The 18,138-nt window shown below is 62.4% G+C and overlaps 3 protein-coding genes across 3 annotated transcripts; all 3 read left to right on the forward strand.

Moving 5' to 3' along the window:
• Positions 1–388: 388 nt before the first annotated feature.
• TMEM61 (transmembrane protein 61) lies at positions 389–3,399 on the forward strand (the record flags this gene model as incomplete). The annotated part of the gene is made up of 2 exons (XM_082483531.1): positions 389–761; positions 3,114–3,399. The coding sequence occupies exons 1-2, from the start codon at positions 412–414 to the stop codon at positions 3,397–3,399; spliced, it is 636 nt and encodes a 211-aa protein (XP_082339657.1). The 5' UTR covers positions 389–411.
• A 1,633-nt stretch (positions 3,400–5,032) lies between these two features.
• Positions 5,033–8,014, forward strand: BSND (barttin CLCNK type accessory subunit beta; the record flags this gene model as incomplete). The annotated part of the gene is made up of 4 exons (XM_082483605.1): positions 5,033–5,209; positions 6,339–6,418; positions 6,816–7,058; positions 7,687–8,014. The coding sequence occupies 4 exons, from the start codon at positions 5,033–5,035 to the stop codon at positions 7,970–7,972; spliced, it is 786 nt and encodes a 261-aa protein (XP_082339731.1). The 3' UTR covers positions 7,973–8,014.
• A 4,896-nt stretch (positions 8,015–12,910) lies between these two features.
• Positions 12,911–17,843, forward strand: PCSK9 (proprotein convertase subtilisin/kexin type 9; the record flags this gene model as incomplete). The annotated part of the gene is made up of 12 exons (XM_082484070.1): positions 12,911–13,084; positions 13,178–13,366; positions 13,514–13,637; positions 13,838–13,971; positions 14,591–14,732; positions 14,837–15,033; positions 15,186–15,369; positions 15,666–15,836; positions 16,087–16,235; positions 16,349–16,514; positions 17,204–17,385; positions 17,676–17,843. The coding sequence occupies 12 exons, from the start codon at positions 12,911–12,913 to the stop codon at positions 17,841–17,843; spliced, it is 1,980 nt and encodes a 659-aa protein (XP_082340196.1).
• Between the last annotated feature and the right edge of the window lie 295 nt (positions 17,844–18,138).

Raw genomic sequence — 18,138 nt, forward strand, 5'->3', positions numbered from 1 at the left:
GTCTGGAATAAAACCCAAAGACAAGAGCTATGCAAGTCCCCGGCGCCGTCTCCGTAGCTGCCCTGGCGGAGGTTTCCACCCTGCCTCCCTGGGAGCGCTGCGTTGTTTCTTGAAAATAAGGATGGCTTTACGAGGCTGTTGGGAAGTTTATGGGTCCAAACTGGTGGCTGACTTCGCTCTGCCCCAAGGGCTTCCCATCTGAGATGGTGGACATGCCCCTTCTGATGGTCAATAATAAGTAGCTGAAGAGCGTGCAGCCCCCAGAGGGGTCCCAGCTCAGTAGTTTTCTCCTCTGGCAGGTTTTCCATGACCTTGTCCCGCTCAAACCTGGTTTCTTTCTTGTCCTGCAGGACGTGGGCTCTCCCATGCCTTGTCTCACTCTTCTCCCCTCCTAAAACCTCCTTCCGAAGGATGGCAGCTGCCTCTTTCCGCTACGGCATGACCATCACCGGGGCCGTGCTGCTGGTGACGGGGACGCTGTGCTTTGCCTGGTGGAGCGATGGGGAGGTGGGGTCCCCGTCCGGCAGCGGGGCTCGCCTCCTGCCTCCCCGGGAAGCCGAGGCTGTTCCCAGCTCCTCCTCCAGCGCCCTGCTCCGCTCCGTCAGCTTCTTCTGCTGCGGCATCGGTGGCATCCTCCTCCTCTTTGGGCTCCTCTGGTCTGTGAAAGCCAACGCCAGGGTGGTCTCTCGCCGCTACCAGTACCATTTCCCCAGGGACCTGCAGTACTTCACCGCGGAGCCTCTGGAGAAGTGGAACTGCAGGTGGGTGCCACGTCCCCGCGCGGCGCTGGGGTGGGAAGAAGTCGAGGGTGGGTTTGAGTGTCCCGGCACGGCCGTGTGCCTAAGCCTGCTCTCAGGCTTGCTCGCTGGCGAGCTCAGATGAGCGGTGACGCCGCCGGCCGCCGCTCAGAGCCCGTGCTGTGCTCTCCTCCTGCTCCCTGAGCAGATGCTCTTGCTCATTAGTGTCGACCTTCACCCAAGCCCCCGCAACCTGCCCTCCCTGCAGCACCCTCCGTGCCCACGTGGGCTGCTCCCGCAGCTGGTTCAGCCGCAGATGGTTCTCCTTGCCCTGCGGGGCCGTCACCGGCCGAGGCAGACATCTCCTTAGCAGAGCCACTGAGCAGAAGACCGTGTCGGTTTTCCAGCAGAAGGTCTGGATTTGGGGGTAGGAGAGTCATCCAGCCTCCAGCTGATGAAACCTTCCACGGTGCCACAGGCCTGCAGTGCTCTCCGTAAGGATGAGGGGGGTTGTGCCATCTTTAATGAAAGAAAAATCTATATTAAAAGGGGATTAAAAGAAAAAAATAATAAATAATAAAAGAAGGAAAATAATCCTTGGATTGGCACTGAGATGGGAGCGCAGGTGAAGAGACCCGCCACGGAGCCCACTTTGGGGCGTGGGAAGACCCCTCGCCCCCCACCCAAACACCGCTGCTGCCTGTCGGGTCCCCAAACTCTTCCTGTGTGAGCCTGAGATTCATTCCCACTCCTTGATTTAAAAGTTTTTTGATCAAAAGGGTTGGGTTTTGTTTTTTTTTTTTTTCCAGAGATCGCTGTGGAAGCCGAGCCGGCCGGCCCTTCCCAGTGCTGTTTTATGGGGTCACGGCAGAGACCTTGGCTCCAGCGTAAATCGGGCTCTGGGGAAAAGCAGCACTAAAAGAAACTCTTAAGAACATAAAACCATAAAAATTCAGAGGCACGTTCCTCGTCCTCTCCAGGGGTTTCAGTGCCCGTCTGAATATCTGGGGGTAAGACCGTGAGTTGGTCTGGGAAATCTGGGAGGGTTTCCTCCTCCCATGGAGGGCTTTGCTGTGTCCCCTGCGGGGAATGTCCTCTTCCCTGAGCTCCTGGTTCCCATGCTGGATGGGAAAGCATCGCCTTGGCGTTGCTGGTGCTGCGGCAGCTCTGGCTGCACTGGCATTCGCACACCAAAACCCTCCAAAGCAGAAAATGCCCCTTTCCCAGAGCATCGGCGGGGTGACATCCTGCGCCGGGAGACACCTCCCTCTGCATTTCCAAGGCAGCATCCCTGTGCAAGCTGAGGCTGTCCGGCAAAAGCCACAGCGCGGATGCCCCGGGGGTGGTAGATCTGGGAAAGGGGGCTGCCGAGTTCGGGATGGAGACATCCCTGCGGACCATCTCAGCTTTCCCTTGGGACCAGCTGACACCCACAGCCTCCCCCAGCTGGGCTTTCATCCGCAAAAGCACGCGGAGGGTGGGTTGCTTTCAAAGCCTCCCCGTCTTTGGGGCTGCACCGTCGGGTGCTGAGCGGGGCCGTGCGCAGGGCAAAGGTCGGCGGGAGGATTTCCCTGTACACAAACCGTGTTTGCTCAGCAAAGCGCTGCTGGAAGTGGCACCAGGCTTGGCCGGCGCACGGAGGGCTCCAGCGGGCACGAGGGTGGGGTGTGACCGCATTGAACCGGGATGCCCGGCTCTCGCCCGGCTGCTTGTGTCAAACCGCTCACTCGGCTGCCGGCAGCCCCTGTGCTTCGGGGGGTGAGCTGGGGGTTAGGCAGGTGATGGGGATGTTCTCCTGCCCGTGGGAAGCAGCGTGGTGCAGAATGAAGGGGCAGATACCCCGAGAGCTGACTTCTCTGCTGCTCTGCGGTCGTTCACACCTGTAGTTGTAGCCCTTAATGCCGGAGGTGGCAGGTCTTCGAGGCTGTCTTGCCAGGCTGCCCTTCCTCTTCTTGGGCCAGGGGTTGATAAACTCAGTGGGAACTGGGCGACACTGCCTTGTCGCAAGGTCTGATGGATGGTGTCCTTCCTCCTGCATGGTTCCCTGCCCTCCTGGTGCCGGGAAGTGGTTGACGTGGTCTACCCTTGACTCTGGGCATGCAAAACCTGACCGTGTGCTGACCCCAGCACACATCTCCACCGTGCTCAGGGGATGCTCCAGCGGATGGGGTTGATGGGGTGCTGGGCTGCTCCAGTTGATGGGGCACTGGGATGCTCTGGTTGATGGGGTGCTGGGATACTCTGGTTGATGGGTGCTAGGACGCTTTGGTTGATGGGTGCTGGGATGCTCCGGTTGGTGGGGTGCTCTGGTTGATGGGTGCTGGGATGCTCTGGTTGACGTGGTGTGCTGCTGGGTTTCTTCTCCTTCCCTCGCAGCACCTGGGATGCCAGCGCCATCCCCACCTATGAAGAAGCCCTGACCTGCAGACCTGCCCACGGTGCCCCAGCCTACATCCAGCCCCCGGGGAGGAAGGAGGAACTCACGCCGCCCCTGTACCGCTACCTGGAGGAGGACGAGAGCTGGCAGGGCGGCCGTCGCCGCAGCTCCTCCGACAGCGCCTTGTTCCGCCCCAGCCCGTCCTGGCTGGAGACCCAGCAACCCGGGGAGCCGCAGGCAACGCCTCCTCCCAGCTACGAAAACATCAGTGTCCGGGGTGTCTGAGCTGGCGGTGGCAGGGGGCCGGGACTCGGCGGGTGGCTGCCCGGTCCCTCGGCTTTAAACTGAGCCCCTTCCATTGCCAGGGTGAGAGGAGGGTGGTTGAGAAGGGGGCAGGCAGAGGGGTCCATCTGGCTTTCCGAGCGATCCGTCGGGGGCTGTTGGGTTTGCAGGTCCTGTGGGCGATGCTTTCGGAGCGGTGGGGGTAACTGGCATGTTTGAAAGCCTTCGTATTTTTAATAAAACCACTGCTGGTTGCCGATGCTTTGCGTTCCCTCCTCTGCCCAACCTTGGGGAAGGTCCTGTCAAGCCAGGGGCTGCCCACTCAAAGCAAGATAAGAAAATCTGCAGCAAAGAACGAGGAATCTGGCCAGAGAAAAAACAGGTCCGTGCCACCCTGTTCACTCCTCTGCCTTCTCAATGTCCCTTCCAGCCATATCTCCATCCCTTCCACCTTGCTTTCCCCGCGTACTGACTTCCCATGCCTCGCTTCATTTGGTCTAGAGATGTTCAGTGGCTCGTGCGTGCGTTCAGGGCATCCGAGCGCACTTGGCGTTTCAGGCAGTATCCTATAAAAAGACAGCCCGAGTGGCTCACCCCCTCCCCTGCCCACCACGGAGGGGTTTGCAGCCTTGCCCAGAGGAAAGGCCAACTTCATCGGGGGCTGCTGCCGGTTACTCCATCCCACCAAAATAACGGGCTGCCCTGGACCCCCTGCGGACCTGCAGAGCTGTGAAGCCGCAGCCAAATGTAACATATTGTATATATAATATAATATATTATTTTTTGTAAGCCAAGTACACGCTTTCCTACACAGGCAGGCAAGCAAGGCAACAAACCGAAGGCTAATTGAAGCCACCGCTACCGTCTGGCTGTCGGATGTGCGGTGGGAAGGGGACACCTTTTCACACCCCTGCTCCGTCTCAAGCAAACACAGGGCACACGGACACTGTCCTCACTCCCCCTGGGGGGACCGACCCTGTTCCATCCTTCTTTGCCTTTATCCCCCCCGGTGGCTGCCCACCAAGGCAGCCCCACTGGTGGCTCCCCAGCACCCAGCTGGAGAAAGCATGGACTATTCCCAACCCACCACCCTCCAAAAAGACCCCCAGAGCGCTCCCCTCCTCCCCTGCTGCAGCCTTGCAAGACTTGAAAACATGCTGTGCCCCGGCGTCCCCCTCACCCCCTCATTTTGGGGCTCTGCCAGCTCCCATTTATGGGCCAAGTCCAGCTCCAGCCCCCAGGGCTGGGAAAGTCCCATTGGGACCAACCGCTCTCCGGGTCCCCGTCTCTGCTGTTGTGCCCCCCCCCCCACCTCCTTTCCCTCCCCGTCCCCTGCCCGGGCGTGGGGTCCGGCCGCGCGTGCCCGCAGGGAAGGTTACCCGGACACGTGCCGGGCGGCTGCACTGGAGTGTGAACGGCGGGGCAGTGTTTGCATTCATTACAAACCCGTTAAAAACTGGCTGGCTCAGCCCTGGGCAGGACCGGGCTCAACGCACAGCTGATCCTCAGCCCTTGGCAGCCTCCGGAGAAAGAAACCACTCCTCGCCTTACCCCGGAGGTGCGCTCAGCGGGCAGCAGCGGCGGGTAAACGGGCTTCCCGGCGGCTCTCCTCCCCTGCCTCTCCCACCCGGCGCCCATGGCCGAGGAGAAGACCTTCCGCTACGGCTTCATCATGCTGGGTTTCTTCCTGGTGATGACGGGGATGTTCATCATGAGCGTGGAAAAGCCCCAGATCTACATCACCTTCTGCGCCCTGGGCGTCCTGCTCGTAGCTGTGGGCATCACCTGGAGCATGTGCCAGTGCTACCCCAAGGTAGGGTCCATCCCGCTGCCGCGCATCCCAGGGGGGGGCTCGAGGGCTCAGCTGAGTTTGGGGGGGGCTTCGGCTGCTGTGGACGTGTAGCCTTGGGCTGTGCCTCAGTTTCCCCATGCGTGGGGTGGGGTAGCGGCAGATCCCGCGGGAAAGCCGGTTGGGGAGATCCAGAGGGGAAAGTGTTGTTTTGGGGGGCTTGTGCTCTACTGCGCCTCCCCACTGATGCCTGCAGGATGCGGCCCCGGTCCCTTGTCCCCCTGCACCTCCCCAAACCTGGGGCTTCGCTGTCAAGCACGCAGCGGGGAATAAACCCAAGGAAATCAGCTTGGGTTCATCTCTCCCATGCATCCCCCCCTCAACACCAGCCCCTTCCCTGCACCCGTGGGGTTGGGGGCTCAGCAGGACTTCAAAGAAGGGGTTGTTGTGGCCATGGAGGTCTGGAGGGGCCCGACCCCCCCCTCCCCAGCACAGCCCTCACCCGCCGGTCTCCTTGGCAGAGGGCACTGCTGGCGCGGCAGGGCGGCCATGCGTCCCTGCCCCGGGAAACCGAGCTGCCAGAAAAGGATTTTTTTTATTTTTTTTTTTCCCAAGGAGATGGCAGCTGTGGGGCTGACCTCCGTGGTGCAGGGTGGCCCGTCGACAGCTCGGCCGCACCCCAAAATGTGTTGCGGTAGATGGGACCCCAGGACCTGGGACCAGCTGGGACCCCCGGGACCGGCTGAGTCCCTCGGGACCGGGGTGAAGCTGACTCCAGGTCCCCCCAAAAGCCAAGCTCAGCTCCGGTGAGGAGGGAGATGTGGCTTTGTCACCGTGCTTGGGGCTCAAGGATGGGGCACCCCTGGTGTTGTCTTCAGCCACCGACCTCCTCCACAAGTCCTGGGACCTCCCTGGGCTTGAGGACATGCATGACCCCACTGGGGACAAGGTGCTGAGAGTGGGACCGTGCTGGGTTCCTTCAATCCCTTATTGGTTTCCCCCCCCCAAAAAACACATTTCCAAGCAAGACATACAAACATGTTGAGAAAAGACCAAAAACCCAACTAAAGGGACACTCTGACACTAACGAGGGCTGAGGGTCCCCGTGGTGCCCAGCGCAGCTCCCCGGGCTCTGCGTTTCTTTTCCCCCCAGATAACGTTCATCCCCGTAGACCTCGAGGCCGAGCGGTTCCTGGACCACAAACCCATCGTGCTGCCAGAGAGGAACACCCGGTAGGTCCCAGCGGCCGTTTTCCTTTTGGTGGGTGTTTTCATCTGTACGCACGGTTATCTGTGTGCCCCCGGCGACAAGGGCAGTGTCTGAGCACACTGGCACCGGGGACAAATACACCTATTGCAGGAAAAAATGAGAAGCAGGGAGCGGGGTGGGGGAGGCAAGGGCTGGCTGAGCCCCCCGCGGGGCTGGAGCTGGGGTGATGCTGGGGGGTGCAAAGCATCCAGCTGCCTTCCTGCGGGCATCCCTCTGCAAGGACCTGCTGGTGCGGGCAGTGGTGTGGCCTCAGTGGCCTCTAAAGTACCCGATGGAGTCCTGGTGCATGTCCCCGAGCATCTCCTGACCCCATAGGGTGTCCAGGTCCTGCTCAGCACCCCGTTCCTCCTTCACCCACAGCTTGATTGGACCCTGTCCCAACCAAGAGGCCACCAGCACCTATGAGAAAAGCCTGCCGTCCTACGAGCAGATCCAAAGGCAGGAGGTGGGCTCGGACCCTCTCCCACCCATGGCCCAGCCCAGACCCCGCAGCTGCTCCCAGTCGGCCGTGCAGGCGAAAGCAGAGGTCCACCGGGAGCTGGGGGGTGCTGGAGACCCCCCCCAAGAGCCGGTGCCTCGGCTGGAAATGGCAGCAGGCAGCTGGTACGTGATGCCCACGGGGCTGGGGTGGCACCGGCGGGATGCGGGGTGAAACTGGGAGGGGGTCAGACCTTCGGCATGGGGGGAGGGAGAGGTTGCATTTTGCTTTTATTTCATTATCTAAATATGAATAATGCCCCTCACCAGAATAAATCCCAAGTTCCTGGTCAGACTTTGATAGAAATGAGACACTCGGTACGCATCCCTCAAACCAGATGCCATGTATGACGCCCATGCATCGGTCCAGCGGGTCCCAAAAGAGCTTTGCAGGTGACGGGGGGGTCACCACACAGCCTCAGGGTGGTGGGACTCGGGCACCCCCTCTTCTGCACAACGTGGCTGCAGCTGGGACAGGGCGCTCGGCTTTCTCCCCGGGATGCGGGCACAGCGCGCCAGGGCAGCCGCTACTTCATCCCACGGGCAGGAGAAGAGACCTGGCAGGAAGGTTGTCCCCATAACGGCAGGCACCGGGGGCTGAGATAGGGTGTGCCTCAACCAGCCAGGAAGGGGACTGGTGACACTGGGATGCTGGCTGAGCAACGCTGAGCCCAGCGGCCACCGGTTCCGGGGGAAACCCCAGCTTCAGCCCAGCTGTGTTTAGTGTAACCCTCAGCCCTCCCTGTTCCCGCAGCCCCCCCCAGCCGTCCCCGGGGGACGCGCCGCTGGCGTCCCTCCTGGAGGACATGGACACACCATCGCTGGAGGGCTCCGTGCCCAGCAGCCCCGCGCCACGGGGCCGGCCACTGCCATCCGCCACCTGCTCCGGCTGCACCCCAACCAGCTTCCCGACGGGGGGAGAGCGCCCCGGTTCCCCCCGCAAAGGCACCAGGGAGGAGGATGACCTCTATTATGGGCTCCAAGAGGGGCCGGACACTCTCCTGGAGGATAGCGACCAACTTTTTGAGCCTGAAAACTGATTTCCTGGAGAGAACGGCCATCTGGGCATGGACCCGTCTCGTGGAGGGGACACAGCCGTCGCAGCCTGGAAGAGAGGGGGATGGTGCTGCCCCCCTCCACCCCACGAAAGCGCAGCGCCCGCAGCGTGGAGGAGCCCCCAGGCTCCTGCCCGTCCCCCGTGCCATCCTGCGCCCCCGTCCCGCAAAACCTGAGGGGAGCACCGCCACCTCCCGAATTTCCGCAGCAGAGGGGGACAAGACCCCTCCTGCCGGAGCCCTTTGGGTGGGCGCAGATAAGTGCGAGCGCCGGGCTGGGCAGGATGCCGGCTAAATAACGTGCTTGGGAAGGGAAAAGAAGATGAGTTTTGCTGCTTGAAACAGGATCGGCGTTTAGGGAGGTAAAGATGTGTTCCCCTCAGGTAGGTTTTACGAGGCGGAGATGTCCACAAAGCCTTTTCCCTCACTTATCAAAGCCCCCCCTGGATTTAAAATTAGATCCTGAGGCTCCAGCAGCCTTCATGTCTCCCGGGCGGGAGAAGGCTGATGAGGGGAACAGACTGCGCTGTCCCCCATCTCCTGCATGAGGACCAGCGTCCAGCGCCAGCGGGGACAGAGGGAGGAGGACTCGGCTGAGCCAAAGCCCCGGTGTCGGCTGTGGCTTCCTCGAGGGCTGCTCGAGGTGGTGGCTTCGGGCAACATTTTCTCTCTCTGCTGGGTCGGTGTCATCAGCCGCGGCGCTGCAGGTGGCTTTGCGTTGCCGGCGTCCGCTGCCCCCAAATTCCCTCTGAATAATAAGCGTACGTTTTGCGTCGCGCTGATGGAGCTAAGCCTGGTTTGTCACTATGACGGGGGCAACGCAGCGGTTTTCCACAGCCTGTTCGCCACGCGCGGAGGTGGGAGCTGCGACCTCCGCCGGCCCTTCGGCTGCTCGGGGCCGCGGGGATCTGCGTGGCTGAGCACCCCCCCTTCCCCCCCCGGGGCAACAGGGTTCGGATCAAAGCATCGGCGGATCCAGCAGCGTGGGGATGCTGAGAGTCCCTCGCCCTGTTTTGGGAAAGCTGGGCTAGATGCTGCACGTGCCTGGTATGGCCCCAGGAGGATTGGGAGCACGTGTCTGCTGCCAGAGCGGCTCTTCAGCAAATTTCTAGCCCAAAAGTAGGGGGAAAGCTGTCTTCCGGCACCTGAGGGGGATAGAGCATGGGAGCCCTGGGAACGATGCTCCCTGCGCTCTCCTGCCTCCCAGGGAGCGCTTCACTGGTGCAAGAAATCACAGGATGGTCAGGGTTGGAAGGGACCTCTGGAGATCGTCCAGTCCAACCCCCCCGCCAAAGCAGGTTCGCCTAGAACAGGTTCACAGGACGGTGTCCAGGCAGGTTTGGAATGGCTCCAGAGTGGGAGACTCCCCCACCTCTCTGGGCAGCCTGTGCCAGTGCTCTGCCGCCCTCACAGCAAAGAAATCCCTCCTCGTGATAAGATGGAACTTCCTATGGTCAAGTTTGTGCCTGTTGCCTCTTGTCCTGTCACTGGGCACCACTGAAACAAGACTGTTCCCATCCCCCCGGCGCCCTCCCTTTAAGGGTTGATAAGCATTGATAAGATCCCCCCTCAGTCTTCTCCAGACTAAAAAGCCCTGAGTCCCTCAGCCTTTCCTCATAAGAGAGATGCTCCAGTCCCCTCATCATCTTTGTAGCCCTTTCCTGGACCCTCTCCAGCAGTTCCCTGTCCTCCTTGAACGGGGGAGCCCTGAACTGTGGCCCCTACCTGGGGGCTTCATCCCCCTGTGACACCCCTCCTGGCGTGGCCGTGCCCTTGGCTCACCTTCGCGTCCCCGCAGCAGCGAGGGGAGAGGGACAGGCAGCGCCCCGCGCGCTCGGGGTGTTTATGGCCAAGGGTGCCGTCAGCAGGGTGGGGAACGAAGACGTCGGTGTTTGCTAAATATTGCCGGCGGGATTGCGAGCGGCCGGCCAAGAGGAAGCGTTATCCGGCTGTTTACACTTGCTCCACTCCTGCCTGTCCTTCCTGGTGGGGTTGGGGGGGACCATGATGGCTTCGGGGACGCTGTTCAGATGGGGTCACATCTCGCTGGGTTCCGGAATGTGCCTGGGGGCAGGACGTGGCTCTGTGTCACCGTCTCACATCATGGAGCGTAGGAGTCTTGTGGAGACCCAAAAGCTTTTGCCCATCTCTTGTCCTGAGACTCACAACCACTTTCGGCAAAAGAAACTCAATTTTCAAAAGCATTTTCGTCGGGCAGGGACAGAGGAGGGGGCTGAGATGGGGGGGGTTGAAGCCTCCCCCACCTCCTTCCCCCCCTCCAGGAGCCCTTTGTGCAGCTGGATTTGGGTCCCCGCATCCCTCAGCGAAGCATCCTTGCCGTGCCCCACGCGTGGGAGGAGGAGCCCGGGTACCGAGGGCTGCCGGAGCCGAAGGGTTCGGCTCCCCCGGCTGAGGTTAAACATTGGGAGAAACGGGACATTCCTGCATGAAATTAAGAGCTCCGCGGAGCCCAAGGCGCCGTCCGCCCCGCTCGGCTTTTCCACGCGTTTCACCCCACCCGCGGCTGTGGGGGGACGCCCACGCCCCGGCCATGGAGCGGAGGGGACCGCGGCTGAGCGGGGACGGGGAGGGGGTCCCCCGCTGCCCACGCAGCCCACGCGGGAGGGGTGTGGGGGGGTTGGGGGGGTGGTGTGTCACGCCACGTGGGCTTGGCAGCACGCGGGGCGGTGCGGGACCAGCGCACCAGTGGTGTAGTGGTATCATGCAAGATTCCCATTCTTGCGACCCGGGTTCGATTCCCGGCTGGTGCAGAAAAAACTCTTTGATTTTCTACGGCTTTTAAATAACTTAAACGAAGCTCAGCTGCCCTAACTGTATGTGGTTAAAGTGCGCTTTTTTATTTTACTTTTTTTTTTTTTTCCCATTATTTTATTTTGTACCAACGTCTGACGCTGCTGCAGTCACAGTGGGATGTGGAGGGGGGCCCCCATCACCCTGCCCAGCATCACCCCACCAGCACCACCCCAGTGCTCCGTGCCTGTCCCAGGCTTGGAGGGCAGGAGGGGATTTAGGAACTCTTTCCCCTTCATTGGCGTCTTCGCTGTTGCCTTTTTTGCTCTCTCCTCCCCCCACCCCCAAATAGGACCCCCCTCCTTTACAGAGACACCGCCGGAGGGTACCTTTGCTCTCAGCAGCACACAGCTGCTTGAAGCTGCCCTGTGTGCCAGGATGGGGGACGGATCTTTTCTCTACAATGTGCAAGTTTTTGGCTATTTCTGAATATTTTTTAATGAAAAAAAAAAAAAATCTTTCTGCGGGTATCCACTCCTTCCTGAGCGCTCCAGGCCTGGGCATCTCTCTCACTGCCTGCCCAGGCTTTGGGGTCGGATATTCATGCCAAAACCTCCCTGTGTTGCTCAGCATGTGGGGCCGTGCGTGGGGCTGGGGGTGCTTGGCCAGCCCCTCCTCTGTGGGCTCCCCCCCTCCTTCCCTCGGACACGGCTCTTCCCCGTGCAAAAAGTAAGGGAGCGACTCTGCAGGGGGAGGGAAGCTGTGTCCCCATGTGTCCCCCGTGCCCCGAAACCGGGTCCTCCAGTGCTCGGCTGCCCTGAAGGTGTCCCGAAGCATCAGTGCCCTGTTGCAGGACTTAACGGCGCCTCATTAAGCTGAGCCAAAAATCAGGGGGGGCACTTGTCCCCGTGAGGAGCCTGCTGGACACCAGGACCTGGTGATGGCAGCTCACCGCAGCAGATAGTGGGTGGCAAGTGGGGTCCACTGTCCCCCCAATTACCCAAACCACGGTGCAGGCACCCACTCGAGGTGTCATTAGAAATAAAATATAGAAATCCATATAAAACATGCACATTCATATGAAACATATACATCCCTATAAACCATATACATCATTCTAAAATGTACACATCATTATAAAACATACTCATCCATAGCAAACATATACATCCATATAAACCGTATACATCCATATAAACCATATACATCCATGCAAACCACATACATCCATACAAACCACATAAGCTCTGAGGAGCTTATAAATAACCAGTAAAAAAAAAAATAAAAATTAATCCCTGTTTCCCTCAAAGGAGGGAGCAGGGAAGGGGTTTGCCGAAGGTCACTGGGGGCGTTGGGGCCGCGCGGGAGGGGAGAGGTGGAAGGCAGCGGTGGGAGCCATGGGAAAGCACCAACCGCATCCCGGAAAAATAACATTTGCGATGTGTGACGGCTCTGTAAAAAATGCCTAAACAGGATTAGAGGCTTTCGCGGCAGTTTATCCCCGAAGTAAACCAGCAAGAGGCACATAAAAGCGTGCAGCCCTTTCTGAAAATAGTCCTTGAGCGGCAGCGTTGCGGCTGGGTCGCTCCCGGGGACGGACGGGGGGTCCCGGGGGCAATTGGGCGCTCGCTGGTGAGCGGCGGCTGCTCCTCTCCCCGCGCCCCCACCCGCGCCCGCGGCCCCGTTAATGGTTAACCCGCCCCGGTGGGACGATGGGGCCGGCGGCGGTGGCGTGATCCCCCGCCCCGCCGCGCCGGGCAAAGCTCCGCTCCTCCGCGGGCGCGCAGCGCTCCTCCGCGGGTGCGCTCGGGCTCCTCCGCGGGTGCGCTTCTGGTCCTCCGCGGGCGCGCTCGGGCTCCTCCGCGGGTGCGCTCCAGCTCCTTTGCGGGTGCGCTGCGGGTCCTCCCCGCGGGTGCGCTCGGGCCCTTCTGCAGGTGCGCTCCAGCTCTGTCTGCCCGTGCGCTCCGGGTCCTCCGCGGGCGCGCAGCAGTTTCTCCGCGGGCGCGCAGTATCTCCTCCGCGGGTGCGCTTCCAGCTGCTCCGCGGCTGCACTCCAGCTGCTCCGCGGGCGCGCAGCGGCTCCGCGGTCCGGGCTGCGCCGTGCCGAAGGGGAGCTCGCTCGGAGGTCGCAGCATCTCCGCACCCCCCGCCCCGTCGGGGGTGCGATCCGGCATGTCCCCGCGGGGGCTGGCGCTGCTGGTGGCGCTGCTGGTGGCGCTGGTGGTGGCGGGGGCGGCGGCGGAGCTGGCGGAGGAGCTGGTGCTGTCCCTGGGGGCAGCCGAGGAGGAGGCAGCCACCGTCGGGGCCGAGACTTGGGGACCCGCTGCCTTCCATCGCGCCGCCAAGGTGAGGAGCGTGGGGCGATGGGGGCGAAGAAGGTGACCGGGTGCGTCTGTGTGTCCCCAAACTCAAAGTTGGTGGTTGCGTCCCTGCATGCAGGCGTCGTGGCGGCTGCCCGGGCGCTACGTGGTGGTGCTGCAGGCGGGCAGCGGCGAGGCCGAGGTGAGAGGTACGGCGCGGCGGCTGCAGGCCCGGGCGGCTCAGCGGGGGTACCTGACCGAGCTGCTGCACGTCTTCCACCTCCTGCCCGCCTTCCTGGTGAAGATGAGCAGTGACGTCCTGGACACGGTACGGGGAGCGGGCGGCGGGGCCCTGGGCGGTGGGTCGTGGCGGGGGGCAGCAGCGGAGGTGGGCACTGGTGGAGGGTGGCAGCCCCAGTCCCAGAGGGGACAGGAGTTTTGCCACTGCGCCGGACACTGTGTCTGCTCCCCGCAGGCACTGAAGCTGCCACACGTGGTGTACGTCGAGGAGGATGCCTATGTCTTTGCCCAGAGCATCCCCTGGAATTTGGGCAGGATTGTGCCGCCGCAGCTCAGCTCGGGTGCCTACAGCCCTCCCAGTAAGCGGTGGGGTGCAGGGGAAGGACCGCCGGGGTTTGGGGAAGGGTCAATGGCCCCATCCCCTCTCCTGATCTCGGGGGGAAGGGATTATCCCCCCCAACTCCACCGTGCTGCGGGTCTGGAGCATTTTGGGAGCATCCCAGGTAGCCTGGGCTGACCCGGTGGTGGTTGCCTTTCCCCCTGTCCCTGTCCCTGATAGATAAAGGTGACCTGGTGGAGATTTACCTGCTGGACACCAGTGTGCAGAGCACCCATCGGGAGATCGAGGGCAGGGTGCTTGTGACCGACTTCGAGAGCGTCCCCGAGGAGGATGGCACCCGCTTCCACAGGCAGGTGAGCTCTGAGGTGCCGCACGCTGGCAAGAGCATCCCTCTGCACCCACCAACCCTGGTCAGGCTCCTGGGGCTTCCCAGGAGAAGAGGGACACTTGGCTCACAGCAAAATGCTGGGCAGGACATGCAGCAGTGGGAGCTGTGGTCCTGGGGGATGTTGGGACCCTCAGCGTGGTCTGTTTGGAGCTGTGGCTGAGCGGGACGGGGCTTCTTTTGGGGGACAGCAGTCTGGGGGGGGGGCATGGGTGCGTGTCAGGGTGGTGTTGCAAGAGGGAATTGAGGTTCACCCCGCGGCAGGTGCTCGTGCTGCCTTGCACGGCTTTATCGCTGCTTGCGTAGAAGTTCCCAGCGGTAGAACAGCCCCGGGGAAGGCTGCCTGCATCCCCCATCCTTTCTGCCAGCTTTTCTCCTTCTGCACAAGATGATTATTTTTTTTTTACCTTCTCCCCACCCTGAAATATTTTTCAGGATTTATTCCGTGGCGGGATTTAGCTGGTGTGAAGCACAAGGGGTGGGATGGGGTGGGGTGGGACGGGATGAGGTGGGGAGGACGTTGGGGGGTTGCAAACCTGCTTGGATGCAATGGGGCCGGGGGCGTAAAACCCCGGTGCCTGCGCCAGGCCAGCAAGTGCGACAGCCACGGGACCCACATGGCCGGGGTGCTGAGCGGGCGCGACGCCGGCGTGGCCGCCGGCGCCAACATCCGCAGCCTCCGCGTGCTGAACTGCCAGGGGAAGGGCACCATCAGCGGGACCCTCACGGGTGAGTCACCCCACGCCCCGGAGAGGGGCACGCTCCCTCCCGGAGCCCCCCTGCCTCGTCCCCCTCCTGCGATAGTTTCCTGTCCCTTGTCTTGTCCCTCCCAGGCCTGGAGTTTATCGAGGCGGCACTGAAGGCTCAGCCCCACGTGCCACTGGTGGTGCTGCTGCCCTTCGCCGGCGCCTACAGCCGAGTGCTGAACGCCGGCTGTCGGCGGATGGCGCGGATGGGGGTGGTGATGGTTGCAGCTGCTGGTAACTACAAGGATGATGCCTGCCTGTACTCGCCAGCATCTGAGCCGGAGGTACGAGCTGGGGGGGTTCCCCGAGGTGTGGGGACACGTGGGGACACGCTGCCACCTCCCCGGGCGCATCCGCTCCAGCACCAAGTCAGCCGAGCGGGCTGGGGCTGCGCGTCCCATCCCTCCCGCGTCCCCCTCCGTCACCGCCCCGGCAGGTCATCACGGTGGGCGCCACCAACAGCGAGGACCAACCCGCCTCCATCGGCACCCTGGGCACCAACTTCGGCCGCTGCGTGGACCTGTTCGCCCCGGGGGATGACATCATCGGCGCCTCCAGCGACTGCAGCACATGCTTCACGGCGCAGAGCGGGACGTCGCAGGCGGCTGCGCACGTGGCAGGTGAGCTGGGCTACCGGGTGGTGGGCAAGGGCTGGCCCTCCCCTTGCTGGTGCTGGGCACGTGTCCCCGCAGGCACAGGGCATCAGGGCTGTCTGCGCCGGGGACGTTTTTGCATGCCACGGTGCCGGGGTTTTGGCATGTTTGGCTCATTTGGGTGCTGCGCATCCCGTGCGGGGGGATGATGGGCTGCAGCGATTCCTCTCATGTCTCTCTGGAGCTGCGTTGCTCGGGGGGAGTCGTGCGTAGGTGTCTGCGCAGCCCCCGGTTCTCACCGCGTCCCCCTGGGCTCTCGGCAGGCATGGCCGCCATGCTGCTCAGCGCCGAGCCCCAGCTGAGCCTCGCCGAGCTCCGGCAGCGCCTCCTGCGCTTCGCCACCAAGAATGTCATGGATATGGCGTGGTTCCCCGAGGAGCAGCGGCTCCAGACACCCAACAGCGTGGCCGGGCTGCCGACCCGGCTGGGCGCAGGTAAAGACCTCGGCTGCCTGCTGGGCGCCCGGCAGAGCTCTGCCCTGACCGGGGACAGCGGTCCCTGGGTGAAGGCACGTTCCTCCCGGAGCTGTGCCGGGGATGGCTGAGCCCGAGCGCGGCTGTTTGCACGCAGAGGGTAGCAGGGAGACACGCCACCCCTCATCGGCATCCCGGTCCACGCCGTGGGCTCTGGGTGCTGCTGTGGGTGTCCGCCCCGTCGCCGCTGACGCCATCTGCCCCCTTGCAGACGAGCAGCTCTACTGCCGCTCGGTGTGGTCGGCGCGCTCGGGGCTCACCCGGCACGCCACCGCCGTGGCGCGCTGCGCCGACGCCGAGGAGATGCTCAGCTGCTCCAGCTTTTCCCGCGGCGGCAGGCGGCTGGGGGAGCACATGGAGGTGAGCAGGGTGCGCGGAGACACAAGTACCGCCCCGGGGGTGCCCGCCGGCCTCGGAGGGGTGTCCCCAGTCTCCCGAGCACCCTCGGTGACGCCGTGCTGTCCTGGCCGCAGGACAAGGACGGGCAGAAGCAGTGCGTGGCCCACAACGCTTTCCGGGGTCAGGGTGTCTATGCCATCGCCAGGTGCTGCACGTGGCCCAGGGCTGAGTGCCGGATCAACGCCAGCTCGCCGGCGGCCGAGGGGGCCGGCTGCTCCCCAGGGGACCACGTGCTGACCGGTAACGCCCAACACGGCGGGTTACAGAGCCTTGAGCCCAACACGCTGATGGCCGAGGGTGTTTCTTCCAGAAAAACTCTGGGACTGGGGGGTAAAAGGGTGGGTGTGAGCACTGGGGTGACAGGGAAGGGCTGGAGCGGAGCACCTCTGCTGTGAGGACAGGCTGAGAGAGTTGGGGTTGTTCAGCCTGGAGGAGACAGGGCTCTGGGGAGACCTTATAGCCCTTTCAAGTATCTGACGGGGGACTACAAGAATGCTGGAGAGGGACTTTTTACAAGGGCATGTAGTGACAGGACGAGGGGGAATGGTTTCAAACTGAAAGAGGGGAGATTTAGATTAGATATTAGGAAGAAATTTTTCACTCTGAGGGTGGTGAGGCACTGGCGCAGGTTGCCCAGAGAGGTTTTGGCTGCCCCATCCCTGGAGGTGTTCAAGGCCAGGTTGGACGGGGCTTGGAGCAACCTGGTCTCGTGGGAAGTGTCCCTGCCCATGGCAGGGTGTTGGAAGTGGATGAACTTTAAGGTCCCTTCCAACACAAACCATTCCATGATTCGGTGATTCTATGACGCATGCTGCATGCATGGAGGCAGGGAAGGCTCAGGGCTCAGCGGGGACATCCCATAGCGCCTGTGTGTGCACTGGGATGATGCTGCGGCCGCCCCACGCCGACAGCCCCTCTCCCCTCGGCAGGCTGCAGTTTCCGTTCCCCTGCCACAGCGCTGGGTGATGGCGGCAGACCTGTCGTGGGGCCGGGGAGCAGGTCCAGCCACTGCACTGGCAGGATGGAGGTGATGGCGCACGCCTTGTGCTGCCCCGCGGCCGCCATCGAGTGCCGGGTGAAGGAGCGTACGTCCCCAGGCTCTGCGGAGAAGGTAGGGACGGTGCAGGCACCTCCACCATGGTGGTGTCCTCATCTCTGCTCGACCTTCTGCCACCCTGGTGGTAGGGTTGGCTTCGGCATCTCATTGTGGCCACCCCAACCTCAGCCTTCACTGGTGTCCCCAGTTGCCCACCTGTATTGGGATACACCCCCCTCTCAGCTGGGGTCCAGTGGCTCAGTGTGACACTGGCCACATCACCCTGAGCTCTGGGGACCAACAGGGATGGGCAGACCCCTGCCCCTTTGCTGATCCGTGGAAGATGACCTCTTCTCCCCCGTTAGGTGACGGTGTCCTGTGATGACGGCTGGACACTGACGGGCTGTAACGCCCATTCCCAGAGCCCCGGCATCATGGGAGCCTACGCCGTGGACGATACCTGTGTGGCAGCCAGTGTCCCGGGCAGCAGCGCGGCCGTGGCCATCGCCATTTGCTGCCGGAGCCGGCAGTAGGAATGGGCTGAGCCGGAGACGCGGCCACCCTGTCCTGGCGTAAGCAGGGACAGCTGCCTCGCTGGACCGCCGTGTCACCAGTGTCTTCCCGGGGCTGAGCTGCCGCTCCCAGCACAGTCCATGCTCTGACACGTGGCTCTGATGACCTCCACGCTTGGGCTGCCGTGGTGGTGGGGTCCAAACTCATCACCTTCTCACACACGGTGGGGCCAAGACCTCGGGTGGCTCTGCCCCATCACAGGAGCCACCCCAGCATCACCGGGTCTTTCTATAAACACCCTGACTGTCCCAAGGC

Source organism: Vanellus vanellus, assembly GCF_965231255.1.
Source record: "Vanellus vanellus genome assembly, chromosome: 5".
NCBI classification, from domain to species: Eukaryota; Metazoa; Chordata; class Aves; order Charadriiformes; family Charadriidae; genus Vanellus; species Vanellus vanellus.